Raw genomic sequence first — 18,003 nt, 5'->3', positions numbered from 1 at the left:
TATAGATACTTGTACCCCTAAGAAATTGGATCCAATCACGCCCTCTGACGTTTGAGATCCGGGCAGTGACTCAGGCTATGGCGAAACAGCTCCTGATCATTGATTATGAGCATTTGATCCTTGAATTAGGTTGCATGAAATTCTATGGAAGCTGTGGACTCTCAGCAGGCTACAAGAAAGAAGGAAGACACGCCCTGAATACATTAGTACTCAGAAGCACTATCAGACATGCCTCAGGGAATAAAACATCAGACCTTGATTGATATAAGGTATCAAAAATAAACTCAGCAAAAGGTATCCTAAGCTTATACCAATTTACCTAAGTCTTTTTATCGTTTAGGTCCCGTTTTCTTTCGTCCCCTAGACATATTGTATCGAGACAGGTCTTGTGAGCCTTGAGAAGCAGATCTCATAATATATTCTTTGTTTTTCTGGGGCTAAATTATTTCATTCATCCTCCTATTGAGACGAAAATGGTATGTTTGCAATCAATCATCCCTATTGCATGCAGCTTTAGCTAGCCCCCTCCGAATGCGACAAAGGCCCCTTTGTTCTTTGCTGTCCATGTTCCACCCATCATCTCCTTTGTTGTCTAACGCTTTCGGCCTCTTTTCCCGGCCGTGCTTTTCTGAACGGGTATCTTTTCCTCCAAATCGCTTTGACCCTCTCCAGGACTCCTACGTCTCATGGTGCCGGTTGATACTGCGATGAATTCGTCCTCGCTGTCGCTTTCCCCGAGATTAAACAGAATTGGCATCCGAAAGCTTTCTCCCTCATCCAAGGTTTTTGATGGATCCAGGGTCAAGACATCAACCTCTTCATCTTCAGCATCTAGTCGCCGTCGGTGTATCTCTTCTTGCGCATAGATATCAAAGTCATCTTCCCGCTCAATGTACTCAACGTTCTCTTCCACTTCAGCAAAGTCAGGCGCCAGCGCCGACCATTTTTGCGGGCTGATAACAGACCATATGTATATGCGACCGGTTTCCAGGCCGCAGGCAGCCAAGAGCGCGCGAGTTGGATGCCACTCTATCACGCCTTGTTCTTCTTTTGGGTCCTTGAGCATACAAACCAGACTGCCGTGATTGCGCTCCCATACGTACAGCTCGTGGTTGTTGTACGTCGAGGCTGCTACATATTCACCAGTTGCACTGAACGTGACATGATTCCATGATAGCCTGTTGACAACGTCCTGGAACTTGTGCTCCAGTGGTAGTTGTAGTGTATCGAGGTCGAGATTCTCGGCCAGTAAATTTGGCACTCGGAAAGTACGAATAATTCGGTCTTGGCAATTGACTAATAACTCACGTCCTGATACGGTCAATCGCATGTTGGTAATGGCACTCGAACATATCTTCTCCGAGTAAATAATTTCGCATGTCTTTGCATCGATGATATTGAGCTTGCCTTTGTTGGTTCCGGCGAGCACATGATCTCCAGTTGTACTCCAGATCGCAGAAGTTGTCATTTGTTTCGCATCTTCTTTGGCTTGCTTCTCGCGCAGTGCTGCATCGTCGGTACTCGGTCGCTTCGCCGCTGATGGGAGTATACGTTTCACGTCGACAGGATCGGTTATGTCGACTAGTAGTGGCTGCTCTTCGTACAGCGCGGCGACAAATTTAAGGCTGACTCGAGTTAGTCAAGCTCAAGAGATGATCGCGCTTCCTTACTGGTTCCATGGGTGAGGCTCAGCCATATACGCAGGCGCGCGAAGACGAACCTCGCGTAGACGCTTTCCATCCTTAAGGTCCCAAAGGATAGCTTTCCATCCGTGGCAGGCCGTGAGAAGATACCGTCCACAACTTGACCAGCTCGTGACTGTGATGCTCTTGTTGTGACCCCTCAGTTTCCTCGCGACTCCCATCGTATCCAGATCCCAAATTACAACGGTTCCATCGACTCGGCCCGAAGCAAGGTAATCGCCCTGCCGATTAAAACGTAGAGTTGTCGCATGTCCTGAACGGATCGTATTTGTGATGTGCTCGGGGTAATCTTGGAGAAGATAGTCATCTGAGAGTAGGAGATTCATGATAGCGATCGTCTGAAAGTCGGCGTCATAGAATAGTAGTTGGAGTAAGGAGCTCGTGTTCCATTGACAAAAGTGTTTGTGCAAGTTCTAGAAACTGGCTTCAGCCGTGCTGTTGGAGGTGGGCTTGGTCTGCAAGGCTACAGGCACAGGCCCACACGACCTAGGTAGGTGTGCAAATAGAAATGTGGCTGATGCTTTGTTCCTCAACGTCACTTATGTTTGGACCGAGATGAGTGAAGGTTGATCCGTATAATTCCATTCCTCATGTGTAGGTTAGGGGAATGTGCTTTGTGTTCTTGGATGTAGGTAGTTGTCTGCTGTTCAAAGGCTTAAGCTTTGGGTTCAGTACTAGTTACAAGTTACTGAGGGGCGCAAGAAGAGGGCGAAGATAGATACAATGCCTCCAAACTACTAATCCATCGTCTCATAGTTACCTGCATAAACGAATCATGAAGATTTTTATAGACCTAGCTAATATTTCAGAATTTTGTACTATCGTTGAAATCATAAGGCCCGAAATTGGGCGTAACTCTGTCTATGGCTTTTCTCTCTCTCTAACATTTCTCTAACCCCAAGAAGTACATAAAATATTCACTTCTCCACCATGTCGAGTTACACTCACAAGCAAATCATACTGAGTCACAAACACCAGAGTCCAGATACAGCCAGCGCATAATATTTCAGCCATCATTCTTTCTTCAACGTTCAAATTCTGATTGGAGCTCGCAAAATGGCGAATTCCAAGTGAGTCGTCGCATTGCCTGTACCTATATCATCGCTAATCTTATGATCAAAGGTTTGAATATGTCCGTAACTTTGAGACGTCAGATCCGCTATTACCCAACACATGGATCGTGGTGCGAGTCGACGGAAGAGGCTTCACAAAGTACTGTTGGTTTTTGGTCTTTAAATGAGTCTCCTAACTGTTGATAGGATGTGTGCTAAGTATGGCTTCGAGAAGCCAAATGACCGCCGTGCCCTTGATCTTATGAACACAGCTGCCAAGGCCGTCGTAACTGAGCTACCAGAGATCACAATTGCATATGGTGTCAGTGATGAGTACAGGTTCGTAAGACGAACCAGTTCAAGGCTTCGTGTGACTAACACTTCCAACAGCTTCGTCTTTCACAAGGCATGCACTTTGTTTGATCGAAGAGCCAGGTTCGTTTACACTCACTCTCCCATCCTATGCTGCGTCAAAAACTTACCATTTTCTAGTAAACTTGTTAGCACTGTAGTCTCGACATTCACTGCGAATTACGTATACTTTTGGTCGACTCACTTCCCAGACAGCCCGTTGTCTCCTCCACTACCATCCTTTGATGGACGGGCAGTGTGCTACCCTAGTGTTCAAAATCTCCGGGATTACATGAGCTGGAGACAAGCAGATTGTAGGTTTTACAATTATACAAATGGCCCTGGCTGACATAACTCAAGGCCACATCAATAACCTCTATAACACATGTTTCTGGTCTTTGATTCAACTCGGAGGTCTTGACAACAAGGAAGCTGAGAGTACTCTGGCGGTAGGTGGCCATACTGCGGAACTTGAACAAGCTGACTGTATCAGCGCACATTGGCAGCAGACAAAAACGAGATACTCTTCTCTCGCTTTTCTATCAACTACAACAACGAGCCCGAGATATACAGAAAGGGTAGTGTTATCTTCCGCGACGTATGTAAGGTCTACACTTCCCCGCCAACCAGCACTGACACTCAACAGTACGAATTGGTTGACCCTGACTCTCACAATACCATGCAAACAATCGACTCTCAAGCAGAGCCCGTTGAGCAATCAAAGTCACAGAAGGAGAAGGACAAGAAGAGCCGAGCCAAAGCTCGTGTGGTGGTGGAACACCTGGACATCATCAAGGACGATTTCTGGAACCAAAGACCGTGGCTGCTTTCCAACAAGCCTGGCAAGATTCCGAAACAGACGTAAATATACATCTATGGGGTATCATCCAAAATTTCCATTAACCTCAACTCCGTGAATATGCTTTCGCTGTATATGCCTTCAAACTCCGATTTTCCCATGTCCTTCTATGTTCTATGTTCTATTTCCCGGACTCTTTAGCTCTTTGCCTCCTTTTCTCTTCTTTCTTTGCGCGCCGCCGTTTTTTCTCCTCATCTGCGTCGCTTGATTCTGCTGAGGACTTGGATGACTTTTTCGACTTAGACTTGAGCTCTCGGCGCGCTGCTTTCTCGGCCCTTCTCGCGGCCCGCGCTTCCTTCCGCTTCCTCTTTGCTTCTTTCCGGACTTTCTTCTCCTCCTTGGTCTCTTTCCGAGGCTTGTCCTTGTCAGACTTGTCACCTTCTTGTTGGTCGCTGGATTCGGTTTCGGATGATTCCGTGCTCGAGTCGTTGATCGTGAGCTTATCTATCGTTCCTTCGAGAAATCCGCCTCGTACGAAGGTCGTGTATACGGAGTATTTACCGAGATTCTTTTCGAGGGCGTTCAGCTTGCCAGTTGTGACAGTCTGAACCACTTTCCCCTCCTTGGAGGTATCGATACCCTTGAGTTGCTCATCAAAGGCGTTCATCCACCATTGGTCGCTAGTGAAATGTTGCTTCTGACCTAGTCCTCGAGTATTGTCTTTGCGATTCAGCAACAGAGGCTTCGCAAGTCCAATTGAGTCGTCGGTTTTATGTAGAGAGTGTCCGGTTCCTCGCCATCCTTGAGAGGAGAGCAGCGCATGTGCATCCATCGTATGATTTGTAATTGAGCTCCTCTTGCGACCAATAGTATGGGTGTTGATCTGATGTCTGTCAAAGAAGGAACGGCATGAAGGATTGGAGGTTTGAAAGTTGAACGGTCGAGGGTCGCGATTGGGAAATTTTTTAGCGGGGCAGGCTTATCGAACCCCATATTGGTCTTATCAACGCTTGGTCTATACTACCTTAGGTACAAAGGCAAGAGCCCCCAACTTAACGAATTCGCTGCACTTTGATCCTGCGACAATCAAACATGAACAAGGTTTAAAGGAGTGAAGGTTTTACCAGTTCCTACACATTGCTCATGAAGTTCTAATAAAAAGAACACTATCAGAAGGTAAGCCTAGAGATGATTTCGTATTTCATTTATCTATTTTATGATACATGTTCCTGGTACTCCGTAGAGCCTGACCGTTTCAGCCACCTCCACGATCTGGGTAAACTCCGGTACAGCAATGAGCCAGGGGCTCACGTGCCACCCATCAGGCATAGGCTGGTTGAGGTAAGTTTGCGACAGACCACGCCTCAATTTATCAACTCTTTCAACCCTTTGTCTCCAAACCCGCAAAAATGCCCATGGACGAACGCGAGCTTGGGCAGCGCATCAAGGCGCTGACAAAGTGTGTTGCTGCGAATGAGCCCCCCGAGAACGCCATAAAGTTACTCGAGACATTGAAGAAGGATGCTTCTCCCACCGAAGAGATGCTACGGGTACGTACGCGGTTCAGGAAGCGGTAGAGAGAGCTCTTTTCTGCGCGCGTTTTGGATATATACATGTCTTGGTTGGTCTGCGCAAATGCATGGTCGCATTTCTCGCCATCTTTCGTCAAAATTGTGACCTTGGCGGATCTATCGGATATTGCAATCTTGATCTCACAGGGACTGTGCTAATGCCGAGATCTTGGTCATAGGCTACAAGAGCAGGTGTTTTTGTCGGAAAACTTCGCTCAAATTCCAACAAGGACATCGCCCGTGCCGCCGCCGAACTCGTCAACAAGTGGAAGAAGTTGGTCGAACAGGAAAAGCACTCGAAACTACAACGTGCAAAGGTCGGCTCAGGATCTCCAGCCCCAGCTCCATCATCAGCGCCCGCGTCATCACCTGCTCCTCCTCCTCCATCGTCATCAGCCGGTGCCTCTGGGGCCAAGTACAAGGGCGACATCGAGAAGCGAAAATATGAGACCGACAACGTGAACGTCAAGCGCACCGATTCTAGCGTTCGAAACTCATGCATTGGGCTTATCTACAATGGCCTCGCCTATCGATCAACGGCAACCGAGACCGACGTCATTACTAGAGCCGTCGCTGTTGAGCATGCCGCTTATACCAAATTCAAAGGGGAAACGCCCGATTACAAGAAGAAGATCCGATCGCTTTTCACCAACCTGAAGAACAAGTCCAATCGGGAACTCGGGCGCAGTGTCTTGTCCGGTGAGATCACTGCCGAGAAATTTGTTGTCATGACCGATGACGAGCTCAAGAGCGAGGAGCAGCGCAAGAAGGAGCTCGAACTAGAAAAGGAGAACATGAAGAAGGCCCAGGTCCCGATGGCTGAGAAGAGTATCAGCGAGAGTCTGGAGTGTGGTCGTTGTAAGAAGAAGCAGGTCAGCTACACGCAGGCGCAGACCCGAGCTGCTGATGAACCTATGACGACTTTCTGCGAATGCATGGCGTGCGGGCATCGATGGAAGGTAAGTCTTGTCACTTTCAACTGAAGTTTGGCGACGTAACTAACGCGGGATACCTCAGTTTTCTTAATAATATACAAGGAGTCTGGAGGATCAGGGATGGGACAATGCTAAACTAGACTAACACTTAGGTAACTTCTGCCTATCAGATTCATAAAGATCTTTCAAGTTCTACAAGTTGCTGGCCTAATTAACTTCACCTTTATATACCCCATTAATAGAATTCATTGTAATTGGTCGTAATCTAATTATAAGCCCTATGTAAGTTTACAACCCGTTGGTTCTGGACAAGTGAGTTATGTCCCAGTCGAGGACGTGTTATTAGGATGATTTTCATTGTGGCATCATGGATCGATATCGTGACAAGGAAACCCATATGCCCTTAAAGCTAAGTCACAAAAGTATTCATGTAATTCAGCCTAGGCTTAGGCGACTCTTTACTGGTTTAATTTGGCGTGCTCTTCAAAAGCCCTAGGCCTCTTGAGTGATCTTTATGCTGTTCAAATTTCCATTTTGCCTACCCTATATCCTTTGAAAGGAGGACTTGTATATGCGCATATACAGAATAACATACCGAACATAACGGTAAGGTTCATAGTGTTGGATAATGTTTCACATCATGATCACACTCATTTGTCGCTTGTTTTAAAACTTATTGTAGATGCAGTCTCGGTTTTCAACCAACTTCCGAGTCAGTGGTCAGAAAGCTCAGTATCTTTGGCCTTCGATGTCGAAAAGGGCAAAGATGTACTCGTTGACGCAAGTGGAATATTTGGCTTTTGACAATTATCAATATAGTACTACGGTCTACATAATGCGTTCTGTCTGACCTCTAAGTTCTACCCCTGAGATATGCAACTGATCTCATAACCAAGATGTGCTACCAAATAGTACGATGTATGACGTTGGTCTCACAGGTCCCATTACCAGCGCTAGGACTCCCAAGACAATACTCACTAGGTAAATTACATTCGTTTTCGGTCCAGTGCAATATATCAAACGAATATCCTCCATTTCTTTCTATCAAACTGAGGATAATCTGTATCTTCTTGGTCATTCGCACGTGACGAAGGCCTAAGCATATTACGACTCCTTCAGTGATTACATCACACCAATTACAACACATCTGCACCTCACACCAGGTTTCGGGGGTTCAGTTCTGAGCCTAGAGCCTACGACTGCATGTTTCAGTATTACACAACCAACAAACAACACTGCCTAGCAAGTAGGATTTTCAGCCTCAAACTGAGCGTTTAATCTTTGATCCTGCATATACACGGGCCGTGCTCAGGCCATGACTTATTGACACCACAGCCAACGCGTACTATATAACCAAACCAACTGCCCATAACCAGCCTGTTTAGCAATAAACCTGTCTGAAGTTTCGTCCGGGTCGATATCATCAAAATGGCGCCAACATGCTCGGATCCTCGTCAGATCGTCATCACACTCAACCCCGCGCGTCGCCAAGCCCTCCTCAAGCTCGTTGATGAGATCACTACTTATATGAGTGATCAACTTCAAGCTTCCGACGATGAGCTTGGCCCTGTCCTATCAACCCCTCGAAGTGGGAGTGGACCTTCTACACCAAGAGACGAGGATAGGTCGTCGACACCCAGGAATGATGACTCTGATCCAAATGTTCAGCAGCAGCAGCAGCAGCAGCAGCAGCCGAACAAGCCATCGGCGCAGGCACTACGTATTCAGAAAGCTGCTATAAAGCATTTGAAGGAGTGGAAAAAAGAATTCATCCCCAAGTTGGAGGAGATTGTTCGTGTCAAGGATGATCACAAGATCCAGGAGGAAAGGCGCAAACATCAACAGGAGGCTGAAAAGAAGAAGCTCGATACACCCGAAGAAGGCGAGAATCTCATCAGTTTTGGGGAGAATAAGATAGACAAGTCTGAGGATATTGCCTCTCTTCAGGCTCTATATCATCCTATCCCCACAAGACTGACGACTATCCCTGCTGCCGACAGAAGAGAGGCCATATCATGTATCCTGCTCCTTCTGCTTTCCACGGGCAAGTATTCCGCTCATACCCGAGCACTTGCGCTCTATCTTGCTTCCTCTCTTGAGATTTCCCAGACTTTCCTCATCAAGGAGGAAATGGAAATCGCCAAGACTCTTCTCGAATCCTCCAAGGACCAAGATAAGCAGCAGGAGGTCATGTCTGCCGAGGCTGAAGCTTCCAAGCGCCGAGAAGAGAACAAGTTCAGTCGTTTCTGGAAAGTCGGGATTGCTTCTGTCGCCGGTGCAGCTGTGATCGGCGTCACTGGTGGTCTGGCAGCACCTCTTGTCGCTGGAGCTGTCGGTGGTATCCTCGGTGGCGTGGGCTTGGGAGGTGTTGCTAGCTTTCTTGGTATTTTCTGGATGAATGGTGCCCTTGTAGGAGCTTTGTTCGGTGCATATGGAGGAAAGATGACTGTAAGTTACTTTTTGAAATCCTGTTCATTCCCGACTAACATTGCAGGGTGAAATGATGGACAAGTACGCAAAGGAAGTTGAGGACTTCCGCTTCATCCCTCTCAGGGGTGAATGGGGAGAGGTCTTTAATGCAGAGCAGGACCAAGCACAAGCACAGGAACGACGGCTGCGTGTTACAATCGGAATCAACGGATGGCTTCGTGATGAGGATGACGTGACGAAACCATGGCGGATTCTTAGTGACGATTCTGAGGTCTTCGCTCTGCGCTATGAGATGAAGTCTCTCATTGCCTTGGGACATGCTCTACGAAGTATGGTCGAATCTTTTGCCTGGAAGAAGCTCAAGGTCGAGATCATAAAGCGCACTGCCTTTGCCACCCTGCTTGCGGCTCTTTGGCCTATCCAGGTACTTGCTGCTGCTTCCAACATTGATAATCCCTTTGGCCATGCGCACAACCGATCTCGAAAAGCAGGCCAGCTACTTGCTGATGCTCTGATCAACAAAGTCCAAGGCGAGAGGCCTGTCACTCTAATTGGTTATTCCCTTGGTGCTACAGCGATCCATGCCTGCTTGCAGTCCCTTGCTGAGCGGCACGCTTTTGGTCTCATTGATTCAGTTGTCATCATCGGCGCTCCGGCCCCTTCAGCTCCTCCTCACTGGCGTACTCTTCGTACTGTTGTCTCTGGAAAGATCTTCAATGTCTATTCAGAGAACGATATGATTCTCGGATTCGTCTACCGGGCTCACAGTCTCTCCATGGGAGTCTCTGGCTTACAGAATATCCAAGAGGTCCAAGGTATCCAGAACCTCGATCTGAGTGATTCCGTCAGTGGACACCTCCGATATCCCGACCTCATTGGTGAGATTCTCAACAAGTGTGGATTTGTTGGAATCAAGACAACATCCGAGATCGAAAAGGATGATGTGATTTTGATGAAGGACCGTCATGCCGAGGGTGAGCTGATCGATTTCGAAGGGACTACAGTTGAGGGAAAGGAGAGCCCTCAGTCGCCGAACCAAGAGCAAATCGAAAAGGATCTTCATGGACTAAATATCTCTCCTCCGGCTCTTGTGTCGCCATCACAGCCCCCAGCCCAGGGAAATTCACCACAACAGCCCAGCAATGAGAATCCGCCGCTTCCTCAACGACCGACTCCTCAGGACAGAAAAGAAGAAGCATCAAAGCTGCCCCGAAGGCCTGTAGCGAGTCAAGTACAGCCATCATCAGGACCGAATGATGAAGCGGGACCGCCATTGCCCCGACGCCCTACTGAAGCTCAACATGAAGATATGCCTGCTATCCCCCGCAAGCCAGTTGGAGCTGATAAGGAAGCCAACCGTCCTCTTCCTCGACGTTTTGAATCTTCACACGATACTCATCAGCAACAACAAAGACCCTGGACGCCCGAGTCCAATCTTACAGATGACGAGGAATATGGTCACATTGCTATGGCGAATTATGACAGCGATCACAGTACAAAATGAGGACAGAATCTATTTGATAGAAACACTAGATCAAATGGAGTATCATCAAACTTGGACCCTCGGGGAGCAAGAACTCAAAAGGAGGATATTATAATAAACTTAGTAAAGAGTCCCCTAAACTTAGGCTAAATTACCTAGATATTTTCATTACTTAGGTTCAAGATTCTAATATTAAGTCTTCTTGCTTCTAAGTCTTTGAATAGGAAAGTTGAGAGTCGATTGAAGATATTATCTATTATATACATGAGCTTCATTTTCATAACCCACTCATCCTTTTCAGTTCGTTCGCACCTCATTCATCATGGCCGGGTATCCCTAGCTCAGTAAACAAATTCGTCGCCTCCTCTTCGCTTTCCAGACCCATCTCTTTGATGTGCTTCCAGAACTTGCTCAGATGTCTCGTTCCAGAGTCGCAGAGGATAGTAACAACACGACTCCCCTTTGGAAGTCTCATAGCTGCCTCAACCGCGGCGACGCAGTTGACAGAGCTACTGCTGCCGATGAATATACCGTCGTGCTCAACTAGCCAGCGCGCCATGCGACAGGCTTGCGCGTCCGTTACTCGCACAGCATCGTCGATGAGTTCGCGGCCCGCTTCGAAGTTCTCAGTCAGACGTGTGATTCCGATGCCTTCGACCATAGTATCAACCTGCTGCCTACGTCTTGTGCCTTCACGTTCTGTCGAAGAGTACATAACGCCGTGGCGGACTTTGTTGTAGAGACCACTGCCCTGGGGGTCGGCGAGAACGACTTTGATATCCGTTGCCTTCTGCTCCTCCTTCAGATACTTTGCCACACCAGAGACTGTTCCTCCTGTACCAGCTCCTGCGACGAAGGCGTCCAGCTGGCCATTCGTCTGCCGCCAAATTTCGGGACCCGTTGCATTGAAATGTGCTTTCCAGTTGGCATCGGACTCAAACTGGTTTGCGAAGAAACCTTTGCTGCCATCCTTGGCCTTGCTGGCGTGTTCTTCCGCACGCCTCCGAGCCAGGTTGACAAAGTGATCGGGGCTTGTGATAGGTGCGGGAGTGACTCGCTCAACAGTTGCGCCAAGATGGAGGAGTAGATCGGACTTTTCGAGAGCCATATCGCTAGGCATACAGATATGGGCGTGGTAGCCCATTGCTCGGGCAAGAGTTGCGAGTGAGATACCCGTGCTTCCTACTGTGCCTTCATATATCGTATCACCCTTATGTGGTGTTAGTAGACCCTTTGATTCGGCTTCTCGAATCATGTTAAGTGCAACACGATCCTTGGGTGAATTTCCAGCGCCATTCAGGAATTCTGCTTTGGCCATGATGACCCGGCCTGTGGCTTTTGATAATGATTGAATCTTTATAAGAGGCGTGTTACCGATGGTAGCTTCTATACCATCTACCAAGCTATTCCTCACAACATCATAAGACATTGGCGACGAAGGTTGAGACTCATGATCCTGAAGTTCAACAGGGTCTCCCCAGAAAAGACTCGATCTCCGGCCACCGCCCGTGTTTGCACGTCTCTTGCGCTGGAACCGACGCTCAAGATCTGGGTAAAAGTCCTTGAATCCTAAAGTGACGAGGATGCCAGTTGTGAAGGCGAAGACAACGGCAGCGGTGCCGTAGGCTTTTGGATGGTCACTGAGCGCCATTTTTGGAAGTCTTTAGCTAGCGTACCCAATGAACTCATCAGTTGGACATTCACTGGGGAGCTAGAATGCCTGCATTGTTGAATGCGCTTCTGATGAGTTGAGGTTGCGGTTGAAACTTGAATGATCTTGGCTAAAGCTTGGTGTTGAGGTATGAGTACATGCTATGTAGAATTAATGAACCCTCGTGTCCGTGATGTCATGTGGAGCTTAGTCTACTACACCAGCGCTATAAACTTCAGGTGCCAGAGACACCTAATCTAGAGTCAGTATAAGGTACTGTCCTTAGGTCTTTGCTAAATTGCGCTAAATTATCCCAAGTCTTTTTGTTACCTACCTACACTAGAGGTCCTAAGTTTTCTTGCCTCTTGACTTCTATAGCAGGATATCCATTATATATACAATTATGCTTTAATCTCTAAAATAAATCAATGATCTCTAGGGTCGAATTATTGAGAAGCCTTTGATTACTATTCTACCAATGATTCTACAAGAGAACATTTGCTGACCCATCTTGGCTATAACCTCACTTTAAGCCCCTCCAAACTTACGACAGCTTGTCGAGAAGAGGCGTTCGATAGCAAGGACAAAATTTAACCTCACACGGCAATTATATCAAGCCCAAATGATGAAGCCATTCATAATCTATAATAGGAAAACTCGCACATGATCACGCGAGTATAAATTGGCAACTCCTCTGCTCTCACTCTCAACCCGAGGTACACCCGACCAGCTGAGACCCACATCATCCAATGTAAACCATCTCAATCCTCAAAACACCAAATTCCCAAGAACGAACATGTCGACGATATAACAGGAGTTTCTACAGCATGGACTCCCCAATTGTGGCGCAAATCTTCCGCCAGCTCTTCCACCATCGACCTCCAGGCTGCAAAGGCGTCAGAAACCTCGCCGGTCTTCGCAATGGCCTTCGAACCACCACTATCGTCAGCCATCAGAGCCGCTTCTACGTGGCGGGACGACCCTCTAGTGACCGCGGAATGAAGAAAAACGAGAGTAGATGGCAGCAGCGCACGAACATCCTGCCCCAGGACCGATCTACCGAGTTTGCAGAGTACCCTTACATATCGATTGACGAGCTCAAGCAACGAACCGAACGACCACGAAAGGTCAAGATGCTGCTGAGAGACTTTATTGACGGCATGACACTCGAGTATCCCTCTCGGAATAGTAGAATAACGAAGCTATAGACAGTCTTTACAATCCCTCATATGGATACTTCTCCAAACAAGCCGTCATCTTCAGCCCGGGCGAGCCATTCGACTTCAACTCAATGCGAGATGAGATTGAGTTCCAGGCCGAGCTAGGCCGTCGATACACCGAATTCGAGGATATTCTTGATGAGCGAGAAGGAGAGAACCCAACACGCCAGCTATGGCATACGCCTACCGAGCTCTTTCGCCCATACTACGGCGAAGCAATCGCCCGCTATCTCGTCACAAACTATCGTCTCACCACATACCCCTACCACGATCTTCTGATCTACGAAATGGGCGCGGGTCGTGGAACGCTCATGCTCAACATCCTGGACTACATCCGAGAAGTCGACCCTCAAGTGTACGCTCGCACAAAGTTCAACATCATCGAGATTTCCTCCACACTCGCTGCGCTGCAAAACAGACATCTTCTCTCCACAGCTGCGTCTCGAGGCCATGCGGATAAGGTCGAGATTATCAACCGCTCCATCTTCGACTGGGACCAATACGTGCCGTCGCCTTGTTTCTTTCTCGCCATGGAGGTCTTCGATAACTTCTCCCACGATGGTATTCGCTACGACGTTGCTACTGAGCAGCCCCTGCAAGGCCACGTGCTAATCGATGGTGACGGCGACTTTTACGAATTCTACTCTCAGGAGTTGGACCCTCTTGCTGCGCGATACTTCCGTGTCAGACACGCCGCCACAGGGGGAAACTATCCTAAACCGTACCCCAGCAATGCCGTTCTACGATATCTATCCACCAAGATTCCGTTTGCTGCCAACCTCTCAGATCCAGAATTTATCCCCACACGGCTGATGCAGTTCTTTGACGTTCTTGAGAAGTACTTCCCAGGCCACCGTCTTGTAACATCTGACTTTGACTGGCTCCCTCAAGCTGTCAAGGGTATGAATGCACCTGTTGTTCAGACACGGTACCACAGAAAGATGGTGCCCGTCACAACCCCCTTGGTAAGCTATGAAGCCCACTGTCATTGAATATTGGTAAACTAAGATCACATAGGTTCATCAAGGATACTTCGATATTCTTTTCCCAACAGATTTCCGCGTCACAGAGGCCATCTACCGCGCCATCACGGGCAAGTTGACTCGTGTTATGTCGCATGGTGATTTCATGCGCAAGTGGGCATATGTTGAGGACACCGAAACTCGAAGCGGCGAGAACCCCTTGATATCAAATTATCGCAACGCCAGCGTTCTTGTAACTGTATGAAATTAGCCGTGTAACAAAAGCCAAAGAAAAAGGCCATGTAGATATACATCCGGGTTGGGAAAAGATACAGCATATACCCTCTCATCAAACCAATATGTCATCAATGGTGTTCTTTATTCTCGTATTTCTCTTCTGGCAATGGTAAATGACCATGCCTATTTAAACGCTCTATATCCTTCCTTTTGTCTGACCAGATCCCCGACATTACTCCCAGGTGAATGAACAATCATGAATTCCCATTGAGCAGAGTAGAAATACACTTCCTTGTTCTTCGAACTTTACAGCTTCAGCTTCTCGTTGAGCCACTTTGTCGCAGTCTCAACACCTTCGTCAATGTTCTCAGGCTTAGTGCCCTGGCCTTGTCGTACAGGCTCCTTGCCGCCCGATCGGCCACCAATAATCTCCGACACGGAGGCAGCCCATTGCTCAGCAGTGACGCCCTGAGAAGCAAGATGCTAAAATAGTTAGTTAGTGTATGCAATTCTAATTCTAGGGGTAGACTTACAGTTCCAACGTAAACACCATGTGCAACGGCACCCTCCTCCTTGCTACCAGCAAACAGGTAAACAGTCTTCTCCTTATCTTTACCCTGATAGTGCTTGACCACATCAGGCAGGGCTTTGCTGCCGGTGGCACCGACAGGCAGGCGACCAACGAACCACTTGGCATCCTTGTTAGCCTCGAAGTACTTCTGGACGATATCAAGCGCAGTCTTGGACTCGGCCTTCTGGCGCTTCTTCTGCTCAGCAGTCACAGCAGCAGAAATCTTTTGGAAACGCTTGTTGAACTCGTCCTTCGTCAAGGTCGAGATGGTTAGCTGGCTGAGCTCCACAGACACGGCCTTGACTTGAGCCTCCTTCTCAGGACCGAATGGCAACTTGTCGAGAGCATCAATCTTCTTTGAGAATTCATCAGCCTCACGCTGAACCTGGTGAGCAGCCTCACCAGTGTAGGCAATGATACGGCGAATACCCTTTGCGATACCACTCTCCTCAATAAGGATGAGGTCCTTAATCAACCCAGTCTGCTCAACGTGGGTGCCGCCGCAGAACTCAACACTGTACTGACGCCATTCCTTCTTCTTGGGATCGGCGAGCATCTCATCGATATCTCTGCCGATGGAGACAACACGCACAGGATCGGGATAGGTCTCGCCAAAGACAGCACGGCAGCCCTCAATCTGGCGAGCAAGCTCCAGATCCACCTCCTTAGAAAAGATCTTGTCTTTACGGCGAATGTATGAGTTCGACATGTCTTCGATCTTCTTGAGCTCTTCAATCTTGACGCCAGTCTTGTGAGAGAAATCGAAACGGAGCTTCTCGTTGTCCACCAAAGAACCCTTCTGGTTGACATCATCACCAAGAACCTCCCGCAAGGAATGGTTCAGAATGTGAGTACCGCTGTGGTTGTTGCGGATAGGAGATCGGCGCAATTCATCATACTCGCAGATAACCTCGTCACCAGAGGATAGTGTACCATACTCGACATAACCGTTGTGTAAGATATAGCCGCCATAGTTCTGAACATCAAGAACCTTGAACTCGGCAACATCGTCAATGACGATGCGTCCAGTATCAGCGACCTGACCACCTGATTCGGCGTAGAAGTTGGTCTTGTCGATCAAAAGACCCAGAGCAGTCTTCTCGGGTACATCCTTGGTCGACTTAAGGAAGGATTGGCCGTCGTAAATGAGCTGGACCTTACCCTTGGTGTCACCCTGAGCAAACTTGGCGTCATCGTTAGTTCGCTCAGCCTTAAGATCCTTCTCGAGCTCGGAGATTTGGTGCACATTGAGCTTGGAGAAAGTCTGGACAGACTCCTTGACAGCCTTGCTGGCCTCACGAGCCTTGATTCGAGCAGCCTCGACCTCAGCATCGTCAATCTCGAGGCTTCGCTCTTCAGCCATCAATCGGGTAAGGTCCACGGGGAAACCGAAAGTGTCATAAAGTCGCCAGACAACATCACCCTCGAGCTTCTTGGAGCCGCCCTTAGTGGCCTCGGCAGCATACTTCTCGAACTGAGCCTCACCACGATCTAGAGTGCGGGCAAAGGCGACCTCCTCCTCATCGAGAATCTCCTTAATGTCTTGCTGCTTCTTGACAAGCTCGGGGAATTGCTCGCCCATCTGGTCAACAAGTGCAGGCAAAATCTTGGAGAAGAAGGCGCCGATATCGGCGTTGAAATACTTTCGAGCATATCGCACACCTCGTCTTAGTACACGTCGGACAACGTAACCTCGACCGTCATTGTTGGGAACAGCGCCGTCAGCGATGGAAAAAGAAAGGGTTCGGATGTGATCAGCAACTACACGGTAGGCGGTATCAATGCCATCGGCATCATCCTTGCCATACTTGTCAGCGTAGGGTCGGGCGCCAGTGACCTCCTGGATCTTCTGGAAGAGAGGGGTGAAGCAATCGGTGGCATAGTTGGAAACTGTATCCTGGAGGGCAGAAACCAGTCGCTCGTAGCCCATACCGGTGTCGATATGCTTGGCAGGGAGAGACTTGAGGCTTCCGTCCTTTTGTCGATCATACTGCATGAAAACGTTGTTCCAAACCTCAACAACCATAGGATCATCCATGTTGACGAGGCTGGCAGCATTGCGGCCTCCACCGACCTTGTCGTAGTGGATCTCACTGCAAGGACCACAGGGACCTTGGTCACCCATCTCCCAGAAGTTATCCTTCATGTTTCCAGGAAGGATATGATCCTCAGGAACACCAACCGAGAGCCAGAGCTCCTTGGCCTCCAAATCAGGCTCCAGCTTCAACTTCTCGTCACCCTCGAAGTATGTGACGTAAAGACGATCGGGGTCCAGACCATAGACCTTTGTCAAAAGTTCCCAGGAATATGAAATAGCCTCCTTCTTGAAGTAGTCGCCGAAAGACCAGTTACCCAACATCTCGAAGAATGTGTGGTGATAGCTATCCTTGCCGACATCGTCGAGATCGTTGTGCTTGCCACCAGCACGGATACACTTTTGACTGTCGACAGCGGCCTTGAGGCCGGCCATAGGATCCGTCTTGCCAATGGTGCCGAGGAAGATGGGCTTGAACTGGTTCATGCCGGCATTGGTGAAGAGTAGGGTGGGGTCATTGTGAGGGACGACGGATGAAGAGGGGACTGAAGCAGAAGAAGTCTTGTTAGTGATTTGTGAGTCAGAGGAGAGAAAAACCAAGTAAATAGTGGTGTTGAGGCTGTTCTTGTCGAGAAATTGGATATAATTTCAATATATTTTAGTGCAGTGAGACGAAGTGCCCGCGCTATCGCAATCGCATACCAATTGTGTGACCCCTCTGCTCGAAGTACTCGAGAAAGGTCTTGCGCACGCGCGCAGCGGGCCACTTGAGCTCTGACTCGGCCATGGTCGCGCTGGAATAAGACCGACGTAGAATAAAAAAAGGCAATCTCTTGTTAGTCGCAGTCCTGAAGATATTCCGCGCAGGCGCTGCAGTGATTGTCGGCCGTGGAGGAATCGTCGTGGTGGTAGTGGGGGTTTCTGATTGAAGATTGTGGAGGAGAAGTTGACGTTGCTGGGGTCTGAGTTGGAGATGGAGTTGCTGTGGCGGCGCAGGCGCAGG

The 18,003-nt window shown here is 48.5% G+C and overlaps 8 protein-coding genes across 8 annotated transcripts; 4 read left to right on the top strand and 4 right to left on the bottom strand.

Moving 5' to 3' along the window:
* Positions 1–592: 592 nt before the first annotated feature.
* Positions 593–2,029, bottom strand: FPRO_01412 (uncharacterized protein; the record flags this gene model as incomplete). The annotated part of the gene is made up of 2 exons (XM_031231761.1): positions 593–1,625; positions 1,671–2,029. The coding sequence occupies 2 exons, from the start codon at positions 2,027–2,029 to the stop codon at positions 593–595; spliced, it is 1,392 nt and encodes a 463-aa protein (XP_031075061.1).
* A 730-nt stretch (positions 2,030–2,759) lies between these two features.
* Positions 2,760–3,971, top strand: FPRO_01413 (putative THG1 Protein required for tRNAHis guanylylation at 5 prime; the record flags this gene model as incomplete). The annotated part of the gene is made up of 8 exons (XM_031231750.1): positions 2,760–2,773; positions 2,826–2,915; positions 2,963–3,094; positions 3,146–3,190; positions 3,248–3,420; positions 3,467–3,555; positions 3,600–3,704; positions 3,753–3,971. 8 exons carry the CDS (start codon positions 2,760–2,762, stop codon positions 3,969–3,971), a joined length of 867 nt encoding a protein of 288 aa, XP_031075060.1.
* Positions 3,972–4,086: 115 nt separating this feature from the next.
* On the bottom strand, positions 4,087–4,737 carry FPRO_01414 (uncharacterized protein; the record flags this gene model as incomplete). Its single annotated transcript, XM_031231739.1, has 1 exon — positions 4,087–4,737. The coding sequence occupies one exon, from the start codon at positions 4,735–4,737 to the stop codon at positions 4,087–4,089; it is 651 nt and encodes a 216-aa protein (XP_031075059.1).
* A 577-nt stretch (positions 4,738–5,314) lies between these two features.
* FPRO_01415 (uncharacterized protein) lies at positions 5,315–6,502 on the top strand (the record flags this gene model as incomplete). Its single annotated transcript, XM_031231728.1, has 3 exons — positions 5,315–5,455; positions 5,656–6,435; positions 6,494–6,502. 3 exons carry the CDS (start codon positions 5,315–5,317, stop codon positions 6,500–6,502), a joined length of 930 nt encoding a protein of 309 aa, XP_031075058.1.
* Positions 6,503–7,839: 1,337 nt separating this feature from the next.
* FPRO_01416 (uncharacterized protein) lies at positions 7,840–10,345 on the top strand (the record flags this gene model as incomplete). The annotated part of the gene is made up of 2 exons (XM_031231717.1): positions 7,840–8,859; positions 8,906–10,345. The coding sequence occupies 2 exons, from the start codon at positions 7,840–7,842 to the stop codon at positions 10,343–10,345; spliced, it is 2,460 nt and encodes an 819-aa protein (XP_031075057.1).
* Positions 10,346–10,637: 292 nt separating this feature from the next.
* Positions 10,638–11,975, bottom strand: FPRO_01417 (uncharacterized protein; the record flags this gene model as incomplete). Its single annotated transcript, XM_031231706.1, has 1 exon — positions 10,638–11,975. One exon carries the CDS (start codon positions 11,973–11,975, stop codon positions 10,638–10,640), a length of 1,338 nt encoding a protein of 445 aa, XP_031075056.1.
* Positions 11,976–12,802: 827 nt separating this feature from the next.
* Positions 12,803–14,422, top strand: FPRO_01418 (uncharacterized protein; the record flags this gene model as incomplete). Its single annotated transcript, XM_031231694.1, has 3 exons — positions 12,803–13,146; positions 13,188–14,160; positions 14,213–14,422. 3 exons carry the CDS (start codon positions 12,803–12,805, stop codon positions 14,420–14,422), a joined length of 1,527 nt encoding a protein of 508 aa, XP_031075055.1.
* Positions 14,423–14,700: 278 nt separating this feature from the next.
* Positions 14,701–17,787, bottom strand: FPRO_01419 (putative alanine--tRNA ligase, cytosolic; the record flags this gene model as incomplete). The annotated part of the gene is made up of 3 exons (XM_031231683.1): positions 14,701–14,877; positions 14,928–17,545; positions 17,703–17,787. 3 exons carry the CDS (start codon positions 17,785–17,787, stop codon positions 14,701–14,703), a joined length of 2,880 nt encoding a protein of 959 aa, XP_031075054.1.
* Positions 17,788–18,003: the final 216 nt, after the last annotated feature.

Source organism: Fusarium proliferatum, assembly GCF_900067095.1.
Source record: "Fusarium proliferatum ET1 genome assembly, contig: FPRO_scaffold001, whole genome shotgun sequence".
Taxonomy (NCBI): Eukaryota; Fungi; Ascomycota; class Sordariomycetes; order Hypocreales; family Nectriaceae; genus Fusarium; species Fusarium proliferatum.
Note: the sequence above shows the minus strand (reverse complement) of the source record. Positions and strands in the feature narration are given on the sequence as shown.